This window comes from Rhinatrema bivittatum, chromosome 3 (genome assembly GCF_901001135.1).
Source record: "Rhinatrema bivittatum chromosome 3, aRhiBiv1.1, whole genome shotgun sequence".
NCBI classification, from domain to species: domain Eukaryota; kingdom Metazoa; phylum Chordata; class Amphibia; order Gymnophiona; family Rhinatrematidae; genus Rhinatrema; species Rhinatrema bivittatum.
This window is the reverse complement of record NC_042617.1, coordinates 198927609-198945433: the sequence shown is the minus strand read 5'-3', so window position 1 is coordinate 198945433 and position 17825 is coordinate 198927609. Positions and strand designations below refer to the sequence as shown.

The window sequence follows — 17825 nt, the reverse complement described above, 5'->3', positions numbered from 1 at the left end:
TGAAGATTTAAAGGGCCCAATATTCAAAGCACATTCAGCACTATTTAGCTGGATAAGTGGGACTTATGTGGCTAAGTGTCAGCTGCTGAATATGCGCCTCCAATCATCAGCTGCTGCTTAGCCAAGTAAGTCCCTTATATGGGTAGAAGTTACATGCTCAAAAAGTAGGCATGTACTGGGCGGATCAGGGGCAGAGCAAGTTAGCCAATTAACTTATATGGCTAACTACCTATATTCAGAGTTAGCCGCATTAAGTTTTCATTTGTTCAGATGCCCCAGAGAGCAGGTCTAAACTTAGCCGGGTAGAATTATCTGGCTAAGTGTGCACATATACGCATATATTCAGTGGCTTTGCCTTGCTGCTGAATATACATCGTAACTTGGCCGGCTAAGTCTGTTAACCAGCCAGTGCTGAATATTGGGCCCAAGATGTATATCAATGCATATAGTTCTTGCAGTAAAAGATAAAATACTGTGAGGACAGTAATCTTGCATATACTTGTACTTCATAAGTACCTGCCTCTGCTGGGCTATATGAACTCACGCTCTCCTTTTTATATATACCTGTATTTCAGATTGTAATGTACAGGATCAAGTTAAAGGATTTCTACCTTCCCTCCTTTTCTTTCCAGAAAGCTTTACTGGACTGATTGGAATAGAAATGCTCCTAAAATTGAAATGTCACACCTGGATGGAACAAACAGAAGGATTCTTGTTAAAGATGAGTTAGAATTGCCGAATGGATTGACCATAGATCCTTATTCTTCAATGCTTTGCTGGGCTGATGCAGGTAAATGATGCCTATGAAAAGACAGATTACTCAAAGGGCATCTAAAAAATTGTATCAGTTCAAAATTGTTTCCAGTTTTGCACTGTTTCCCCCCCCCCCCACCCCCCTACCATTGATGATGATGTCATGTTTTCAGAGATAATTGTAAAACTAGTTTTGCATTAGTGCAAAACTCTTCCCGTTTTGTTGCTTGTCTCAAATGGATGTGTACATTTATTACAATATTGAACTACAAATTCAAATTATGGCTCATGCTGTTTGTGACTTTGGGCAATTCAGTTTTATTCCCATAAGAACATAAGAACATGCCATACTGGGTCAGACCAAGGGTCCATCAAGCCCAGCATCCTGTTTCCAACAGTGGCCAATCCAGGCCATAAGAACCTGGCAAGTGCCCAAAAACTAAGTCTATACCATGTTACCGTTGCTGGTAATAGCAGTGGCTATTTCTAAGTCAACTTAATTAATAGCAGGTAATGGACTTCTCCTCCAAGAACTTATCCAATCCTTTTCTAAACCCAGCTACACTAACTGCACTAACCACATCCTCTGGCAACAAATTCCAGAATTTAATTGTGTATTGAGTGAAAAGAACTTTCTCCGATTAGTTTTAAATGTGCCACATGCTAACTTCATGGAGTGCCCCCTAGTCTTTCTACTATCCGAAAGATTAAATAACTGATTCACATCTACTCATGATTTTAAACACCTCTGCGTGCTTGCCAATATGGGCATATATATGGACATGCGCAAAGTTGTGAAAGTATTTTATAATCTGCGCGCATATGATATGTACAGGTATAAAATACACATACATATGCAGGCAAACATGCACTTATGTATGAAAACCATGTACCACGGAAGGTCATATTTATCTGGATAAGTTCCAATTTATCCGGCTAAGTTCCAATTTATCCGGCTAAGTAGTGTGGGAAAGTCACTACTTAGCTGGATAAGTCTGAAAAAAGCATTACTTATATGGATAAATCTTAAAATACTAGTTATCCAGCTAAGCCGAGGCGGAGTATAAATTAAAACAATAAGGGGGTAATATTCAAAAGGATTTGCATGTGTAAATGTAACTAGTATTGTAGCAATTTTTAAAAGCTATTTACTTGCATAAACTGCACTTATGTGGGTAAATTCTATGGACAATTCAATGGTATATATTGTAGCAAATTTCAAAAGTTCACTTACATGGGTAAAGTGTATTTATACATGTAAAACCTAATTTTAAGCATGTAAATGCTTTTGAAAATCAGGTCCTAAATGAATACATTTAAAAAGATAGCTGGATATGTCTTAAAAAGTGCTAATAGCCGGCTATCTGATATAGACTGCTACGTAGCATCACCTATTTTCTTCTTCGGCTCCCAGTTGTGTACATCCCTGTTTTGTTGTAACTGCAACATTTCCAGTTTTGCACTTGTCAAAGTTTTATTGTATTTTCTAATTTTACTCACCCCTTGTTTAATGTAAACCGGCATGATGTGATGCCTATCGTGAATGCCGGTATAAAAAAACACTAAATAAATAAAAATAAAATAAATATACTGATAAGTGGCACACTTCTGCTGTACTCGCATGTTTGAGCACAGAATTTAAAACATTTATGCGTGGAGATTTCACACACTTGGGTTTATATGCACACAAGTTCGCAAATTTTAGAACTTGCAAGTGTGAAAGAAATTACCAGCTTTGCCCAGTCCATCTCTAGGTCATCAAGGCCCTCCTGGTTCTTCAGCCTGAACTCCCTCCAGTTTACCCTCACCCAGTCAAAATTTCGCAATAAGCACTTTTATTCTTACTTAATGCCTGATAATTTGCAGATGTAAATATACCCAAGTAACAGACTTACGCGCGTCACTTTGGCAGATTCTAAAATTGCAACTTGTGCGCGTAAATATTATGCATTAATGTTCGTTTGTCAGATTTGATGCTTTATGTTCTATTGCAAACCACTTAGTAAAATTTTTTGATCAAGCGGAATAGCAACATTTAAAAATAAAACAAATAATAAATAAATACTGCACCCTCCCCCCATGAATGCCCCTGGACTGCCCCTGTTTTTACACATACATGTTTGCTCATGTATGCAATATGGATGAGCATGTGAACCCTTTATAAAATACCTGATCTCCACGCCCATGGCCTTTTTTGTGAGAATATTTTTTAAAATTCACCTTTATGTGTATATTACTTGTTATAGAATTGCTAGTTATAATGGTGCTGATAAAACAGGAGATGAAGAGGCAAATATACCCTCTGAACTCTTCTCTATGGGAGGGGCTGGCAAAGGATGTTAAAAATTGCCACATGCAAATTAAGACCTTGTAACTCCCCATTTTAATGTCATGGATGTGATCCCTTGGGCTGTCGTGCGGTGATGCATCCTAGCAGGCGAACCTACTAGGCCCACACCGACAGCAGGTGGACTTACTCTTACAAGGACTGGGTCTAGGGCTTTCACCTATACCAGCTCTGTTCCCCTCAGGTTAAGCCCCTGGGTTCCAGGGTCCTACAGGGCTTAGGCGAGGGTCCTGAAAGGAGCAGTCAGATGAAGTTGAATAGAGGATTGAGGTCCAGGCGGGTGGCAAGCAAATAGCATCGAGGTCCGGCCTGAAGATGGGGCAGGTGGAGGTCAGGCTGCGTAGAGGTCCAAGCTGGGGCAGCGGAGATCAGGCAGTGTTGTATTCCAGGTTGAGCTCAGGGCAGGCAACAATCCAAGGGCATAGTTGGGATCCAAAGCCAGGGTCAAAACCAGGAATCAGGCAGAGAGGACAGACAGGACAAAGACACGGATGAAGCAGGGCAAGGCACAAGAACGGGCTCGGAGGCAGCAAGGCCCGGCAAAGAAAGCAGTGCGCCAAGGCAGAGCAAGCACAAGACAGCAATAGCAACATGCACTGCAGGAGCAGGAAGATCTGTTGCTGAGGTATCGGTTCAAAGCATGGGGGGGTTAAATACCCCACTGCATGACGTCATCAGAGCCTGCCGACAGGGTTTTCCTGCTGCATGGCCTTTAAGTGCACATATGCGTGCCCAGGAGGCCCCGGGCTCACGCAGCAGGAATGGCGTCTTGGCGGCTTTTGAGCCATGAAGATCGGGGTGAGTGTAGCTGGCTGCGGGACATCCTGAGGCTGGCCAAAATTGTTACATTCAACAGGCAAAATAGGCATTAGCCTCGGGCTTGATACAGCAATGTTACAAGGAGCCTGTATTCAACCCACTGTAAAGCCCTAACTATGGGAGGGGGGAGGGGCACATAAATCCAGCTCTCAGCTGCAAGATTTAGAATGGGCGTGTGTAGCATGGCCACACAACTAAAGGTTCTCCCAGGGATGGGGAGAAGAGGCTGGAGCAGAAAGTAAAAACAGCATAAAATAACCACCCAGGAGATTAATTATCAAACTATTATGCACATAGAAGTTAGTATAGATACACATTAGTAGCTTCTACTCATGTATTCCTTGTTTTATAAATGTTTAAAATTTGTGCATATTTTCACTTTCATGTGCGCAGATCCATGCGTAAAAGGGGCGGTCTAGGGCTCTTCTGGGGCAGGGTCAACTTTTACGTGCATAAGTTGCTATTTTAAAAGACATGCATAATTTCACATCTGCTAATTATCTGGTGTAAATGACATTAAACATGTTAATTGTGTAGTACTGACTAGGTGGGAAGTCTGGATGAACTGGGGGGCATTCCAGCTGAAGAACCAGGAGGGTCTTGAAGACCTGGAAAAGCACTGGGTGAACTGGTGCACAAATTGGTAAAACTGGTAATTTTCTTGATGCATTTATGTTTAAAAATACACCAATTTATGCAAGTAATTCCCATTTTATTTTCATACATAATATATACACCTATATTTTTAAAATAGGTAGGAAAAGTACACAGTTCAATCATTGATATGTTCTTTCAGTGCATTGCATGTATTCTCATATTAGCTTATTATATGTGTGTATGTTGCCGGGAAGAGATCTGCGTATTTTATAAAACATATTTATAATGATAACTTTCAAATGGGCCTGCTGACACGCACATACATGGGTGCATACCCAGAGATACGACCATTTTATTACATGCATGCACATATACACACATATTATAAAATAGCCTAGATACCTGTGTGTATGCATCTAACTTTACGCTTGCATATGCCCAGCAGCACAAGTCTGCTTATGGGCGCACAATTGCCTATATTTTAAAACTGATGCCTATCCAGCCGAAGACCAATTTCATCAGTTCACACACATCAGTTTATCCAGTATCCTCCTAGGTCCTCCCAAACCCCCTGGTTATACACGCTGCATTCCCCTCAGTTACCCCAGACACCTCAATCCCCTCACAGATGCCTGTATATTTTTTTAAACTTACACTTCTTCCATAAAAGAAGTAAAGTTATGCACACATCTCTTGTCCTCACCCTGGAATGCCCATGCCCCGCCCACACCATGCGAGATGTGTGCACATTGGCACTTGTGCATGCATCTGTCCACTTTATAAAATAGGGTGGGCACATGCCAGTGCTAGATGCATACCCAGCTCCCAATTTTGGCACATGTCCAGGTTTTAAAATTCATCTCAATATGCCCAGGTTATAAAATATTAGTGTAGATCTGCTGGCAGCCATTTATGTGTGTATATGACGCTGCATACATTTATTTGACAGTTACCCTCACAATATATTGCTATTGTTTGCAAAAAGTGCAGACAAGTTCAAAGCATATACATTTACATAACACATTTGGATTTGTATATACTATAGGAAATAGAAGCACATGGCATTATAATAAAAGGATTTAATAGCATTGAAAAAAAGAGAATTTTCTGTTTGTAAATTATAACAGACAATCACTAGCTCTGCCCTAAATTTCAGTTCAATTTACTCATAGCAAATTAGAAAAACTGTAGTTTCTAAATTCCCTTCTAAATTCTGGTCTGTAGGAAATATCTGATGTAGATAACCTTACAGTAGATTATCAAATTTAACCAATAACCGTATGATACAAATTAATTAGTTTTAGGAAGCAGATTACAGGTATTGTTTGTGAGGTAGTCATTTCATTTATTAGCAGCATTAAAGTGAAATGAGTAATATGGCATGATTATTCTTTCTTTGATTTTGTTACAGTTTCTGTATTAGTTTATAGCCCAAGCACTATCATGTAAGATAATCAGAAAACAAATGTTATCTTTAAGCTCAATTTAGCACTTAAGAATTATGCATTTGCCAAAATAGATTAGCCCAGCTGTAAGGCAATTTAAGACAGTGTTCTCACCCTCTGTAGTACTGCACAAGTCCAGGGAAACTCCTATAACAGGATGTTGTCTCAACACCAAGGGATTATCTAAGGAAATTCCTTTTAGTGGATGACAGATAAAACCTAAAAGTCTCACAGACATCTCTGTGAGATAAGATGGCAGAAAAGGGGTAAAAATTCACTTATTGTCCAAAAGTCCTTCAATGGCAATAATTGGCAAACAGGAGCATTGACATTACCGAGCAACTGTGCTGAGTAAAATTCAGTCTTAGTTTATAAGTCACAGTTATAGTGACCTGCACAATCAGTTCTGGCAGCACAGCTCTCAAACCAAGCTTTCAGGCAGTCCATGAAGGAAAACTGCCACCTGGGTAACTCAGTCCTTTTTCAGATTCAAACGTGATTGAATATTAAGTTCCATAAGGGTCCAACCTTGATATAGATTGGATATTGCTACCTCCTATAGATGATAATGACCCTTCTGTTGACTTTCAAAAGGAATTACATTTGCATTGATCTGTAATTGACACAAGAGATGTCAAACTTCAAACAATCATTGGGCACTCCCTGAGTTAAAAAAAAAAAAAAGTGGCCAAGGGCTATCTCCTTTGTAATTTAATTTACCCTAGCCAGGTAGGGAAAATAATTTAATAAGCCACTAGCTTACACTAGTCTGCTTCATTCTAAATTTTTGCAGCATATTGATTCACTCTGAAAGACAAGTAGCCTTATTTAAGAACTGATCAAACAAAATGCAAATCTGAATGACTTCCTAAGTATTGCTAGTCTGCGATACATATATAAAGCAGGTGTTCCAAATTGGCTGGTACCAGAATAATTGTATAACCATCTGAATCAGGTCTTCTTATTTTCCCCAATGGACTGATAAATTAGACTTGCAGATTTTTTTTCCCATTTAACATGTACAATATATCCCTGCCAGGTATATGTGTATAATTCTGTAGTTTCATTGTATGTTCTGCTTCCCCATAGGAGTAATTAATAATAGTCTTCTACTTATACAATACGCCTAGGGGTGAATTTTCAAAACTTTACGAACATAAAATTTGGCATATATGCATGTAAGTAACTTCTACTTGCATATTCCATATTATATAAAAGTCAAGATACATGCATATTTTCACGTTTGCATGCACATATACTTGTGAATTGTTATACCTGCTAATTATCTGGCACAAGCGAAAGTAAACATGTTTATTATGTAGTACTGACTGGGTGGGAGATCTGAGTGAACTGCAGGGAGTTCAAGCTGATCTCCATGGCCTGGAAAAGGACTGGGTGAAATGGTGGACTAATTGATAAAACTGGTAATTTCCTTGACGTGCACGTTTTAAAATATACTGACTTAACATGCGTAAAATGGGAGATACGCATAAGTCCTCTTTACTTTCATGAGTAAAATATACGCGTATAAGTTTAAAATAGGTAGGAAAAGTACACACATTTAATGCAGTGATATACTTGGTTTCGGTGCATTTCATGTATTCACACACAAGCATACATATGCGCACATGTTGTGGAATAAAGATACACATAATTTATAATACGTGCAGGTTAATATTAATATAAGGTAAAACTATAGGTGCCTATATACATGCATATACGTCTCCATGCGCGTTTGAAAGTTATTCTCTTAGTTGTCAAACTCATGGTATCCCCCATCTATCTCTGACCACAAGAAGGTGCTTTCAGTTGTAGAGCATGTGTACTCTGCAAAAAAAACAAAAAAACATGCTAGGGAGTTGGAGAGCCGTAGATCATCTGTGGAATTTTCAACGGGTTGCAGCTACATTTAGAAGGCCTTTAGAAAGCAGGAGGATATGAAATGAAAGGAGTTAATATCTTTTTCTTTTAAGAAACTTAACATGCTTCTTTGATTGCATCATTTTACGTACAGATTGTTTTGCATATTTAAACAAAAGATCATTTTTAATAAAAATACAAACACTAAACGTTTATATGCAGGCACCAAGAAACTGGAATGTCTGAACCCTAGTCATCCCGTTCGACGAAAGATCCTTGAAGGTATCCAGTATCCCTTTGGTGTTACCAGTTATGGGAAGAATTTGTATTACACAGACTGGAGGAGGTATGTTATCTGTTTTAGAGCTTGTTCAGCTATATTTTATGCATTCTTCTGTCTGCACTGGTTGACAGTTTTACATCTGTCCAGGAGTCTGTGCCAGGAAAAAGAACTTTCCTGAGAACAATGCATGCAATGATGAGGGCAGGGCAGACCATCTATAAGACTGCAAGCACGCTGTTGTGAAGCAATTCTTTATATACTAATTTCTTGTAGCTTTATTGTTTATATGCCAGTAAAGTTATTTTTTTTTTACTTCTCATATGTCAAGTGTCTTTAAAACAGAGCATTGGTTTATGCTAAAATGATCATAAAAGAAGCTGATAATTAAAAAAGCTGAGCGTCTGACATAGGTAACTTAATTATAGCCATGTAAAGTTCGATGAGATTTCAGCTGAACTTGGGAACTTAATTTTTTGAGATGACCAAGACACTTAAGCTTAGGCCTGCTATTCAGCTATCTACGCTTAGGGCCCTAAGTTAGCACTGAGTGCCTAACTTACTTCCCCTGACTGAGCCCTGCCCACCTTTTAGGGGTCTAACTTTAGGCCTAGATCTATCAAGTATTGGCTTCCGGGGACTTTAATTATGAAAGGAGTGCAGCACTGAGGGCAGTTTTCTCAGATAAACAGCAGTTTACCCAGGTGAAATGACTTGGCTGGAAACTGCCTTCCTCAGGTTGGATTAAGAGTACACGCGGGCTTCCACAGCTCACAAATGTTTGGATACAGGAAAAAGAGGCATTTGCTGTGCTCATGTCCAGCTCAGGGAAAGAAAATGGCATGTGGACATTTTGATTTTCAAATGTTTGTGCACTGTTTCTGCCCTGCTCGACCACCCAGCCAGGTAAGTGCAAACGGGTAGATTTAAAAAGGGCCGCGCGTGCACCCATAAACGCACATATCTCACCGTGCACAAAAATACGCGCTATTTATAACCTATGCACGTAGGTTATAAAATACTCTTCACGTGTGCATGTCTGCCCATATCTTATGCGTGCCACTTTGCTACAGCTCCTTGTTAGGCACAGGAGTCTGGTGAACATCAGAGAGAGAGAATGCCTCTTTATAAGCCTCGGTCTGATACTTTATATATGGACCATTGTAAGGAGGCACTTTGATTCGGGGTGAGTTTTCGGAAGGAGGGTTGGTGTTAGGGAGGGCGGTGTTACAGACACATTCAGAGGTATCCATTGCAAAATTGACATTAGTAAAGAATTCACTTAGTTAAGTTAAGTTAGTTAAGTTCACTTAGAGAATAGCCACTGCCATTAGCAATGGTTACATGGAATGGACTTGGGTTTTGGGTGCTTGCCAGGTTCTTGTGGCCTGGTTTGGCCTCTGTTGGAAACAGGATGCTGGGCTTGATGGACCCTTGGTCTGACCCAGTATGGCATTTTCTTATGTTCTTATGTTCTTAATTTGCGACCTATAAGTGATGAAAATTCTAACAAGAGGAGTTGATTTGTATACTGCAGTGTCTGCTAACATTGTCAAAAATTCTTTACTGATGTCAATTTTACAATGGATACCTCTGAATGTGTCTGTAACACCCCCTCCCCCCTGCCAACCCCATCCCACCTCCCAAAAACTCACCCCAAATAAAAGTGCTCCCTTACAATGGTCCATATGTAGAGTATCAGACTGAGCCTTATAAAAGAGTCTCTCTCTCTCTCACACACACGAAGAGCTGTAGCAAAGTGGTGTGAGTAACATATGTGTACCAGTTGACGAAAATTTGGAGTTCGCCTCTGGAACGCCCATGCCCTGTCCCTTTTCCACCTACTTTTTCTGGGACTTCAGCCCCGCCGGGCATATCAGCTCACTACTGCCACCTCTGGTGGTTCTACTAACCTGTCTAATAAAAGAACTATCTGTGTCTGACTCCATACTCAAGCCTAGCCGGTGGTTCCTCTCAAGATATCCTCCTGGGGGCGCTGTCATCTGCCGTCGGCCCAAGGATTCACCTATTTACATTCCTGTCCAGCTGAGCACCCTCTCTAGCACTCCGCTGGTACAGATTGCCAACTCAGCAGTCTATATCATAACAGATTGCTAACTCCCTAGCAGATCCGTAACAGATTGCTAACTCCTCCCCTCTGGAGGAGTAGATCCTAACAGATTGCCACTCCCATCTGCTTGCTCCTCCCATCAGCATAGCAGATTATAATAGATTGCTAACTCCAGTGAATCCGGTTTTAAAATTGGAGAAGCAGTACTCCTGGGAATCCAGCTTAAGGTATTGGATGTCAGTAACCCATGGACCCAGCACACCTCTCTGCTTTGCTATTGTTGTCTTCTTGGAGGAGAAGTCCATTACCTACTATTAAGTTCACTTAGAGAATAGCCACTGCCATTAGCAATGGTAACATGGAATAGACTTAGTTTTTGGGTACTTGCCAGGTTCTTATGGCCTGGATTGGCCACTGTTGGAAACAGGATGCTGGGCTTGATGGACCCTTGGTCTGACCCAGTATGGCATTTTCTTATGTTCTTATGTTCTTATGGCTCAACGCATCTCAGAACAGCAAGAAACCTTGGAGAAACTTACTGCAGCATTTCATCAGCTTCACACACAGCTTCTACACAAGAAGGTCAGTTACAGGAGGTAACTTTAATGACAGCTGTTCCACTGGCGGCGCCTATTTGATTCTCCGGAGAACTCCAGAAGACTCGGGGCTTTTTGAACCAGTGCAGCTTACATTTCACCTTACAACCTTCAATATTTCCCATGGGCCTTTCTAAGACCAGCTACATCCTGTCATACTTGGATGGTAGAGCCTTGTCATGGCCATCTACCTTGTGGGAACGCAAGGACCCTATTTTGCAGGACATAGAAGGATTTATGGACTTGTTTAAATCCGTTTTTGATGACCCTGCTTGTATGTCTGTTGCTGGGTTTGCTTTAGTGGACTTGAAGCAAGGCAAAAGATCCCTGGGTGAATTTGCCATAGAATTTAAGACTCTTGCAGCGTAACTTCGCTGGGATCCCAGATTCTCAAGACTCTCTTCTGCAGATGCCTGGATACCTGTGTGAAAGACAAGCTGGCCACTTGTCAGACACCTGACTCGCTGGAAGAATTGATAGCCTTAGTTACTCGGATTGATTGTTGGCTCCGAGACAAGATGAAGGTACTCTGGCCTAAGGTGTTACCTGGGTTGAAACATGCCAGTACCCCTGCATCTTGGATGGGTCCAGCAATTCCTACTGTTGATAAAGAGGAACCGATGCAACTTGGTCATGGTCATTTGACCTCTAAAGAGAGAAGATTCTGGAAGAAATGCGGCCTGTGCATGTACTGTGGTCAGTCCGAGGAATGACCAAGTGCAACTTTATTAAAATGGAGACCAATGATTTTTACATGTGCCCGACTCAGGCCAGAGTTTCGCCCCACACCGGGGCTGCCTCAGGGGCTGTGTATGTTGAGCAATAATTGAAAATCAATAATGTTCTTAAATGGAATAGTCTAGTGGTCAGATGCTTTCAGCGCATATACCAAATTCGCTCGATCTCCACTTGAGTGCAAAACGGATGTTTTCAAGACCGATCTGGAACTGGCAGAGGTTGCATCTGACCCCAAGGTTGTCCCAAAGTAATTTTGTTTTTTGCACAATTGGTGCAGGATGCCACATAGGAGTATGTATCCTTCTTGATCTTGAGAAAGGTTCGACATTGGCCAGGATGGCCGGCCAACTTGGAATTGTGCGCCCAAAAAAGCACTCAAGTGGAGATCGAACGAATTTGGTATATGCGCTGAAAGCATCTGACCACTAGACTATTCCATTTAAGAACATTATTGATTTTCAATTATTGCTCTTCAACATACACAGCCCCTGAGGCAGCCCCGGTGTGGGGCGAAACTCTGACCTGAGTCGGACACATGTAAAAATCATTGGTCTCCATTTTAATAAAGTTGCACGTGGACATTCCTTTGGCGTCTAACCTCCATTTTTGCCCAAACGGCTTTTTTAGATAGCCTACCCTCCTGCTTTTTTGGTCCTGTGGTCAGTCCGGCCATGATATCTCAACATGTCCCATTTTACCCGGGAGACGGATGAATTCAAGTCCGGCGGAAAGACTGTTCTTGGGACTTATCGCATCCTCTCCTCCGCTTTCTCTTCCAGTCTCTCTGACCTATGGACCAGTTATGATTTAGACTCCTGCCCTGGTGGACTCAGGGGCAGGAGGCAACTTCATTACTAGACGATTAGTGGAATATTTGAGGATTCCTCTCATCAAATTAAAAGATCCACTATTGTTGTCTTCCATTCATGGGGAACCCTTGCCAGGCGACGTGGTTTGTGAGACTGTACCAGTTACGCTTCGCAACGGAGCACTCTATACGGAGATAATTTCCTTCTTTGTACTGGAAAAGGCCATGCACCCTATTATTTTGGGGTTACCCTGGCTACAAGTGCACCAACCCCAATTTGACTGGGCATCCCTGGATCTTTCACGATGGGGTCCAGATTGTCATAAGAAATGCTTCAAGGAAGTCTTGCCTGTTAGCTGCATGTCTACTATCCTAGCGGGGCCAGAGCTGTTGCCCCAGGATGCATCCTCTTGAGATGGATCTTTCGAAGAAGTGATTGAGGTCATTCCTCTACAAGGGGTCCTGTGAGAATACCATGGGTTCAGGAACTAATACTGTTCTACCTGAAGAAGGAATGGATCCTTCCTCTGATCTTGATGAGAGGACAATGTGTGAAGATATGCCTGATGAGCCACAGGACATAATTGATTCCAAGAAATCATTTTGGCTCCCACCCAGTCTGTACCCGTTGGTAAGACTTGTTCCAAAGCATTTTAGGAAGAAAGTGCTTTTTTGGGCGCACAATTCCAAGTTGGCCGGCCATCCTGGCCAACGTCGAACCTTTCTCAAGATCAAGAAGGATACATACTCCTATGTGGCATCCTGCACCAATTGTGCAAAAAACAAAATTACTTCGGGACAACCTTGGGGTCAGATGCAACCTCTGCCAGTTCCAGATCGGTCTTGGTCGCACATCGCTACGGACTTCGTAGTTGATCTACCCACATCTGGAGGGAAGAACACTATCTGGGTGACAGTGGATCGATTCAGGAAGATGGCACACTTTGTAGCGCTTCCGGGCATACCCTCGGCATTGGAACTTGCTAAACTTTTTATACAACTCATATTCCGTCTCCATGGTCTATCTTTACACATCGTGTCTGACCGTGGATCGCAGTTCACGGCACGATTCTGGAGGGCCTTGTGTAAACTATTTGACATTGCTCTAGACTATACTTCGGCCTACCATCCACAGTCAAATGGCCAGATGAAACGGATGAATCGGACGATGAAGCAGTTTATTCGAGCCTATGTCATGTCTCGACAGAATAATTGGGCCGAATTGCTTCCATGGGCTGAATTCCCAATCAACTCTCATCCAGATACATCTACTGGAAAGTCACCTTTTGAAGTGGATTTTGGACGTTCCCCAACACCACCACTTCCACTGAAGCTCTCAGTGACGTCCCCAGCAGCCCAATCTACTGCTGATGATATCCATAAACTATGGACTAAGGATATGCTAATCAAAGCGAGTGATCATGCTAAGAAATACTATGATGCACACCATGCGCAAGCTGCAGTCTTCAAGCCAGGAGAGAAGGTTTGGTTGTCAACCAAGCACCTCAGACTCAAACTACCGTCTTCTCGGTTTGCTCCGTGCTATGTGGGACCATTTCCAGTCTTTCAACGTATTGGCAATGTCACTTATCGTCTGAAGTTACCACCTGGACTTAACATTCATAATGCCTTCCACGTTTCTCTTTTGAAACCACTCATACTCAGCGAATTTTCCCCCAAATCTCAAGAACCTACCGTCATCATTGCTGAAGACGATTTAGAATACAAGGTCGAAGAGGGTTTGGATGTTCGTAAAAGAGGCAAGAATTTTGAATACCTTCTGAAATGGGAAGGTTTCGACCCCGAAGAAAATTCTTGGGAGCCTCTGACGAATATCTTGGATACAGAGATGCTTCTTCAGTTCCACCTCGCATATCCTTTGAAACCTAAGCCTGGTACCCAAAGAGGAGATCGCCCTTTGAAGGGGGGTACTGTTGCGTTCGTGGCTGCTCTACGCCCTCGCTCCACCCTCTCTACCTATGTGGCGACTCCCTCTGGCCTGATGGACGGTTTGCTGCCGCGGCGCATCCATGTTGCTTCTCCCCGGCATCCCCGGGCCGGCTCAACGCTGTGGATCTGCCATGTTTCTGATGACGTAGGGCGCGCGCATGTGCGCGCTCCGAAGTATGTACCAGCAAGGGTGCGAACCTCAGGGGCATCCCCCTGTATTGACGTCATCTGCTTCCAACATAAAAGGTCTTCACTTTCGCCAACAGATTGAGTTAGCAAGGACTCGGACAAGGATACAAATTCGTCCAAGCTACTCTGCCTCCTCAGACTTACCAGAGGTTCCCGCTTCTCGGGGGCCTCGCTCTCTTTTCTCTATTTCAGATTATAGATAGGAACCGGTACTCGCTCCTCGAGGGCCTAACCGGTCCTCGAGGGTCCATGTTCCTGAACACTCTGAAGATTCTCTACTGCCTGGAAGCTATTACAGATACAGACAATTTTGAGTTACCACCGCTCTCTGAGCTTTCCCTGGAACCAGGTACTCGCTCCTCGAGGGCCTAACCCTTTCCAGCTACTGAGCTTTCTCAAGACCTTATGTGAGTTATTATCTAAATACTGGCTATGTATACTGCATACCCTGTCTATTCACTATCTACAGTCTCTTTACAGCTCAGCAACCCTGTGATCGCAGTTCCAATATCTGAGGGACTTCAGCCCCGCCGGGCATATCAGCTCACTACTGCCACCGCTGGTGATTCTACTAACATGTCTAATAAAAGAACTGTCTGTGTCTGTCTCCATACTCAAGCCTAGCCGGTGGTTCCTCTCAAGATATCCTCCTGGAGCGCTGTCATCTGCCATCGGCCCAAGGATTTCACCTATTTACATTCCTGTCCAGCTGAGCACCCTCTCTAGCACTCCGCTGGTACAGATTGTCAACTCAGCAGTCTATATCATAACAGATTGCTAACTCCCTAGCAGATCCGTAACAGATTGCTAACTCCTCCCCTCTGGAGGAGTAGATCCTAACAGATTGCTACTCCCATCAGCATAACAGATGCAAAAGTCCAAGGGAAAAGTGGAGATGAAATTCTTCCAAGCTCAAAGGAAGAGTGGGATTTGGGGATAACTGTATCTGATGATCTTAAGGTTGCTAAACAGGTGGATAAAGTGATGGTTAAAGCCAGAAAGGTGCTTCACTGCATGGGAAGAGGAATGGTCAGCCGAAAAAGGGAGCTGATATTGCCCTTGTATAGGTCCCTGGTAACACCTTACTTGGAATACTATGTACAATTCTAAAGACTGCACCTTCAAAAGGATATAAACAGGATGGAGTTTGTCCGGAAGGTGGCCATTAAAATGATCAATGGTCTTCATTCTAAAGCATATGGGGATAGATTTAAAGATCTAAACATGTATACCCTAAAGCAGCGATTCTCAACCAGTGTGTTGCGACTCCCGGTGTCCCCCTGCCCCAGTTGTGCTTCCCTTCTTCCCAGGGGCAGATTGGCCTATCAGAGGATCGATCATCTCCCAGAGGGCCGATGCAGTTGGTAGCGGAGTAACGCTGCATGCCGCTGCTGGAGACCAGGCCGGTGGCGGCTGAAGAGCAGAGAGATGCTGTTTGGCACTGCTGGAGGCCAGGCTGGCAGTGGCTGAAGAGCAGAGGCCAGGCTTATTGAGCCAAACAATGAGAAGAGGCTCCACGTGAGAGAGGAAACTTGCTTGTGTGTGTGTATGTGGGTGAGTGGCAGCTCTGTGTGTATGTGTGTGTGTGGTAGAAAGGGTGCCAGGGTGCGTGAGTGGCAGCTTTGTGTGTGTGGTAGAATGGGTGCTTGGGTGCGTGAGTGGCAGCTTTGTGTGTGTGGTAGAATGGGTGCCTGGGTGTGTGAGTGGCAGCTTTTTGTGTGTGTGTGGTAGAATGGGAGCAAGAGCATTTGTGTGTGATTGAGAGAGAGACTGGTCAGAGGAGATGTATTTCTGTATGAGAGACAGAGACTGGACAGTGAGGTGACTGGTGTGTGTGTGAGAGAAAGAGTCTAGTTAGGGAGGTGACTGGTGTCTGTGTATGAGAGACAGAATGGTCAGCGAGGTGGTGTGTGTGTGTAAGATAAACTGGTCAGGGAGGTGACTGGTGTATGTGTGAGAGAGACTGGTCAGGGAGGTGACTGGTGTGTGTGTGTGTTTGTGAGAGAGAGAGAGACAGAAACTGGTCAGGGAGGTGACTGGTGTGTGTGTGTGTATGAGGAAGAGAGACTAGTTAGGGAGGTTACTAGTGTGTGTGTGAGACAGAGGACTGTGTGTGACTGACTGGTTGTGGGCCGTAAGGAAGAGGACCGTGAGATCAGAGCTTCAGCAGCCACTGCTGCTTTTGGTGTGTGCTTTTGGCCTGCAAGGGAAAGGAGTAGGAAAGTTTCTGGAGAGGGTAAGTAAAATTGTTTTTTTTAAGTTTATTTTTCTTGATTGACTGCCATTTTAATTATTGGGTATTATGTGATGTGTTTGCTGTTTTGAAATATTTTATTGATATTTGGACAATTTTTAATAATTTTTATGAGTTTTTAATTGTTGGATGTTATTCTGTTCATCAGCTGCTTTGTAACATTTATTAGTATAGTTTTACAATTATTTCTGTGTGGAGATCTATAGCAGCTTGGCTTATTCTGTTTTCCTAATAGGAAGTGTGTTGGTGTTTAAGGCCTGGTTTAATATTTGTAGTGTTGCCTTTTCATAGATAAAGTTGTTACTGTTTGAGTATGTTCCATAATGCAGGTGTAACTTTGTGCGGATTGGTTTGTGTGCATTATTGCAGATCTGTATGGTTTTAGCCCCCATATACCAGACACAAGACTCAGATATTTTAGAAATTTAATAAAATGTTTATTATAGGAAATAAATGATTGCCAATCACAGTATGTGTCTCGGAAGGAGGAATACATAAGATCCCTCCTTGCCTATGTAACAATCTTACAAGGCTTTTTATACATTTTTTCTAGTAACCTTTGCCAAGTATTGATCATTTCTAAGTACGTCATTCTGGCCTGGCTTCCTTTCCCTAGATCACCTGCACCCCAACATCTGTTTTCCTTCTTCCTTTCTTTCGGATCTAACTTTCTATTCTATTTTCATCTCCCCACAATACTTTGTAGGAAGACATAGATCATCTCTTATCAGTCTCTGTATTCTCCTTTGTAATTGGTTCTCATAAAGCCCACACACACATGTCCTGTGAAATGTCCTTCACCTCTCGCTGACTTAGGCCCACATCCTCTAGTTGTAATTAGCTGCTTTCCTTACAGCAAACAGCACAGCACGTATTTGACATGTGCTGACACAGGCTTAGTAAGGCCTAATACAGCAGTCAGAATCATACAGATCCTAGAACTATGTTAGGTGCTATATTTCTCTTTCCATTTCTCCAGGTTTGCACTGCATGCAGAGTAGATTTTTTGATTTTCCATTCCAGTTTGTCTACATATTTATAATTTATGGTCTTTCTGTACTTAGTGATGGTCCGTTCTGTGTGCATGTCTGAGGAGAGATATTTTACTAGCATGTAGG

At 42.6% G+C, this 17825-nt stretch overlaps 1 protein-coding gene across 2 annotated transcripts in view; it reads left to right on the top strand.

Annotated features, from left to right (window-relative positions):
* The window catches only part of NID1 (nidogen 1), a 201589-nt gene that overhangs the window by 166585 nt on the left and 17179 nt on the right, over positions 1-17825 (top strand). For both annotated transcript variants that reach the window (XM_029594103.1, XM_029594102.1), the window contains 2 exons: positions 633-790; positions 8044-8167. In XM_029594103.1, the coding sequence (XP_029449963.1) occupies positions 633-790; positions 8044-8167 (282 nt within the window). The remainder of the gene's footprint in view (positions 1-632; positions 791-8043; positions 8168-17825) is intronic.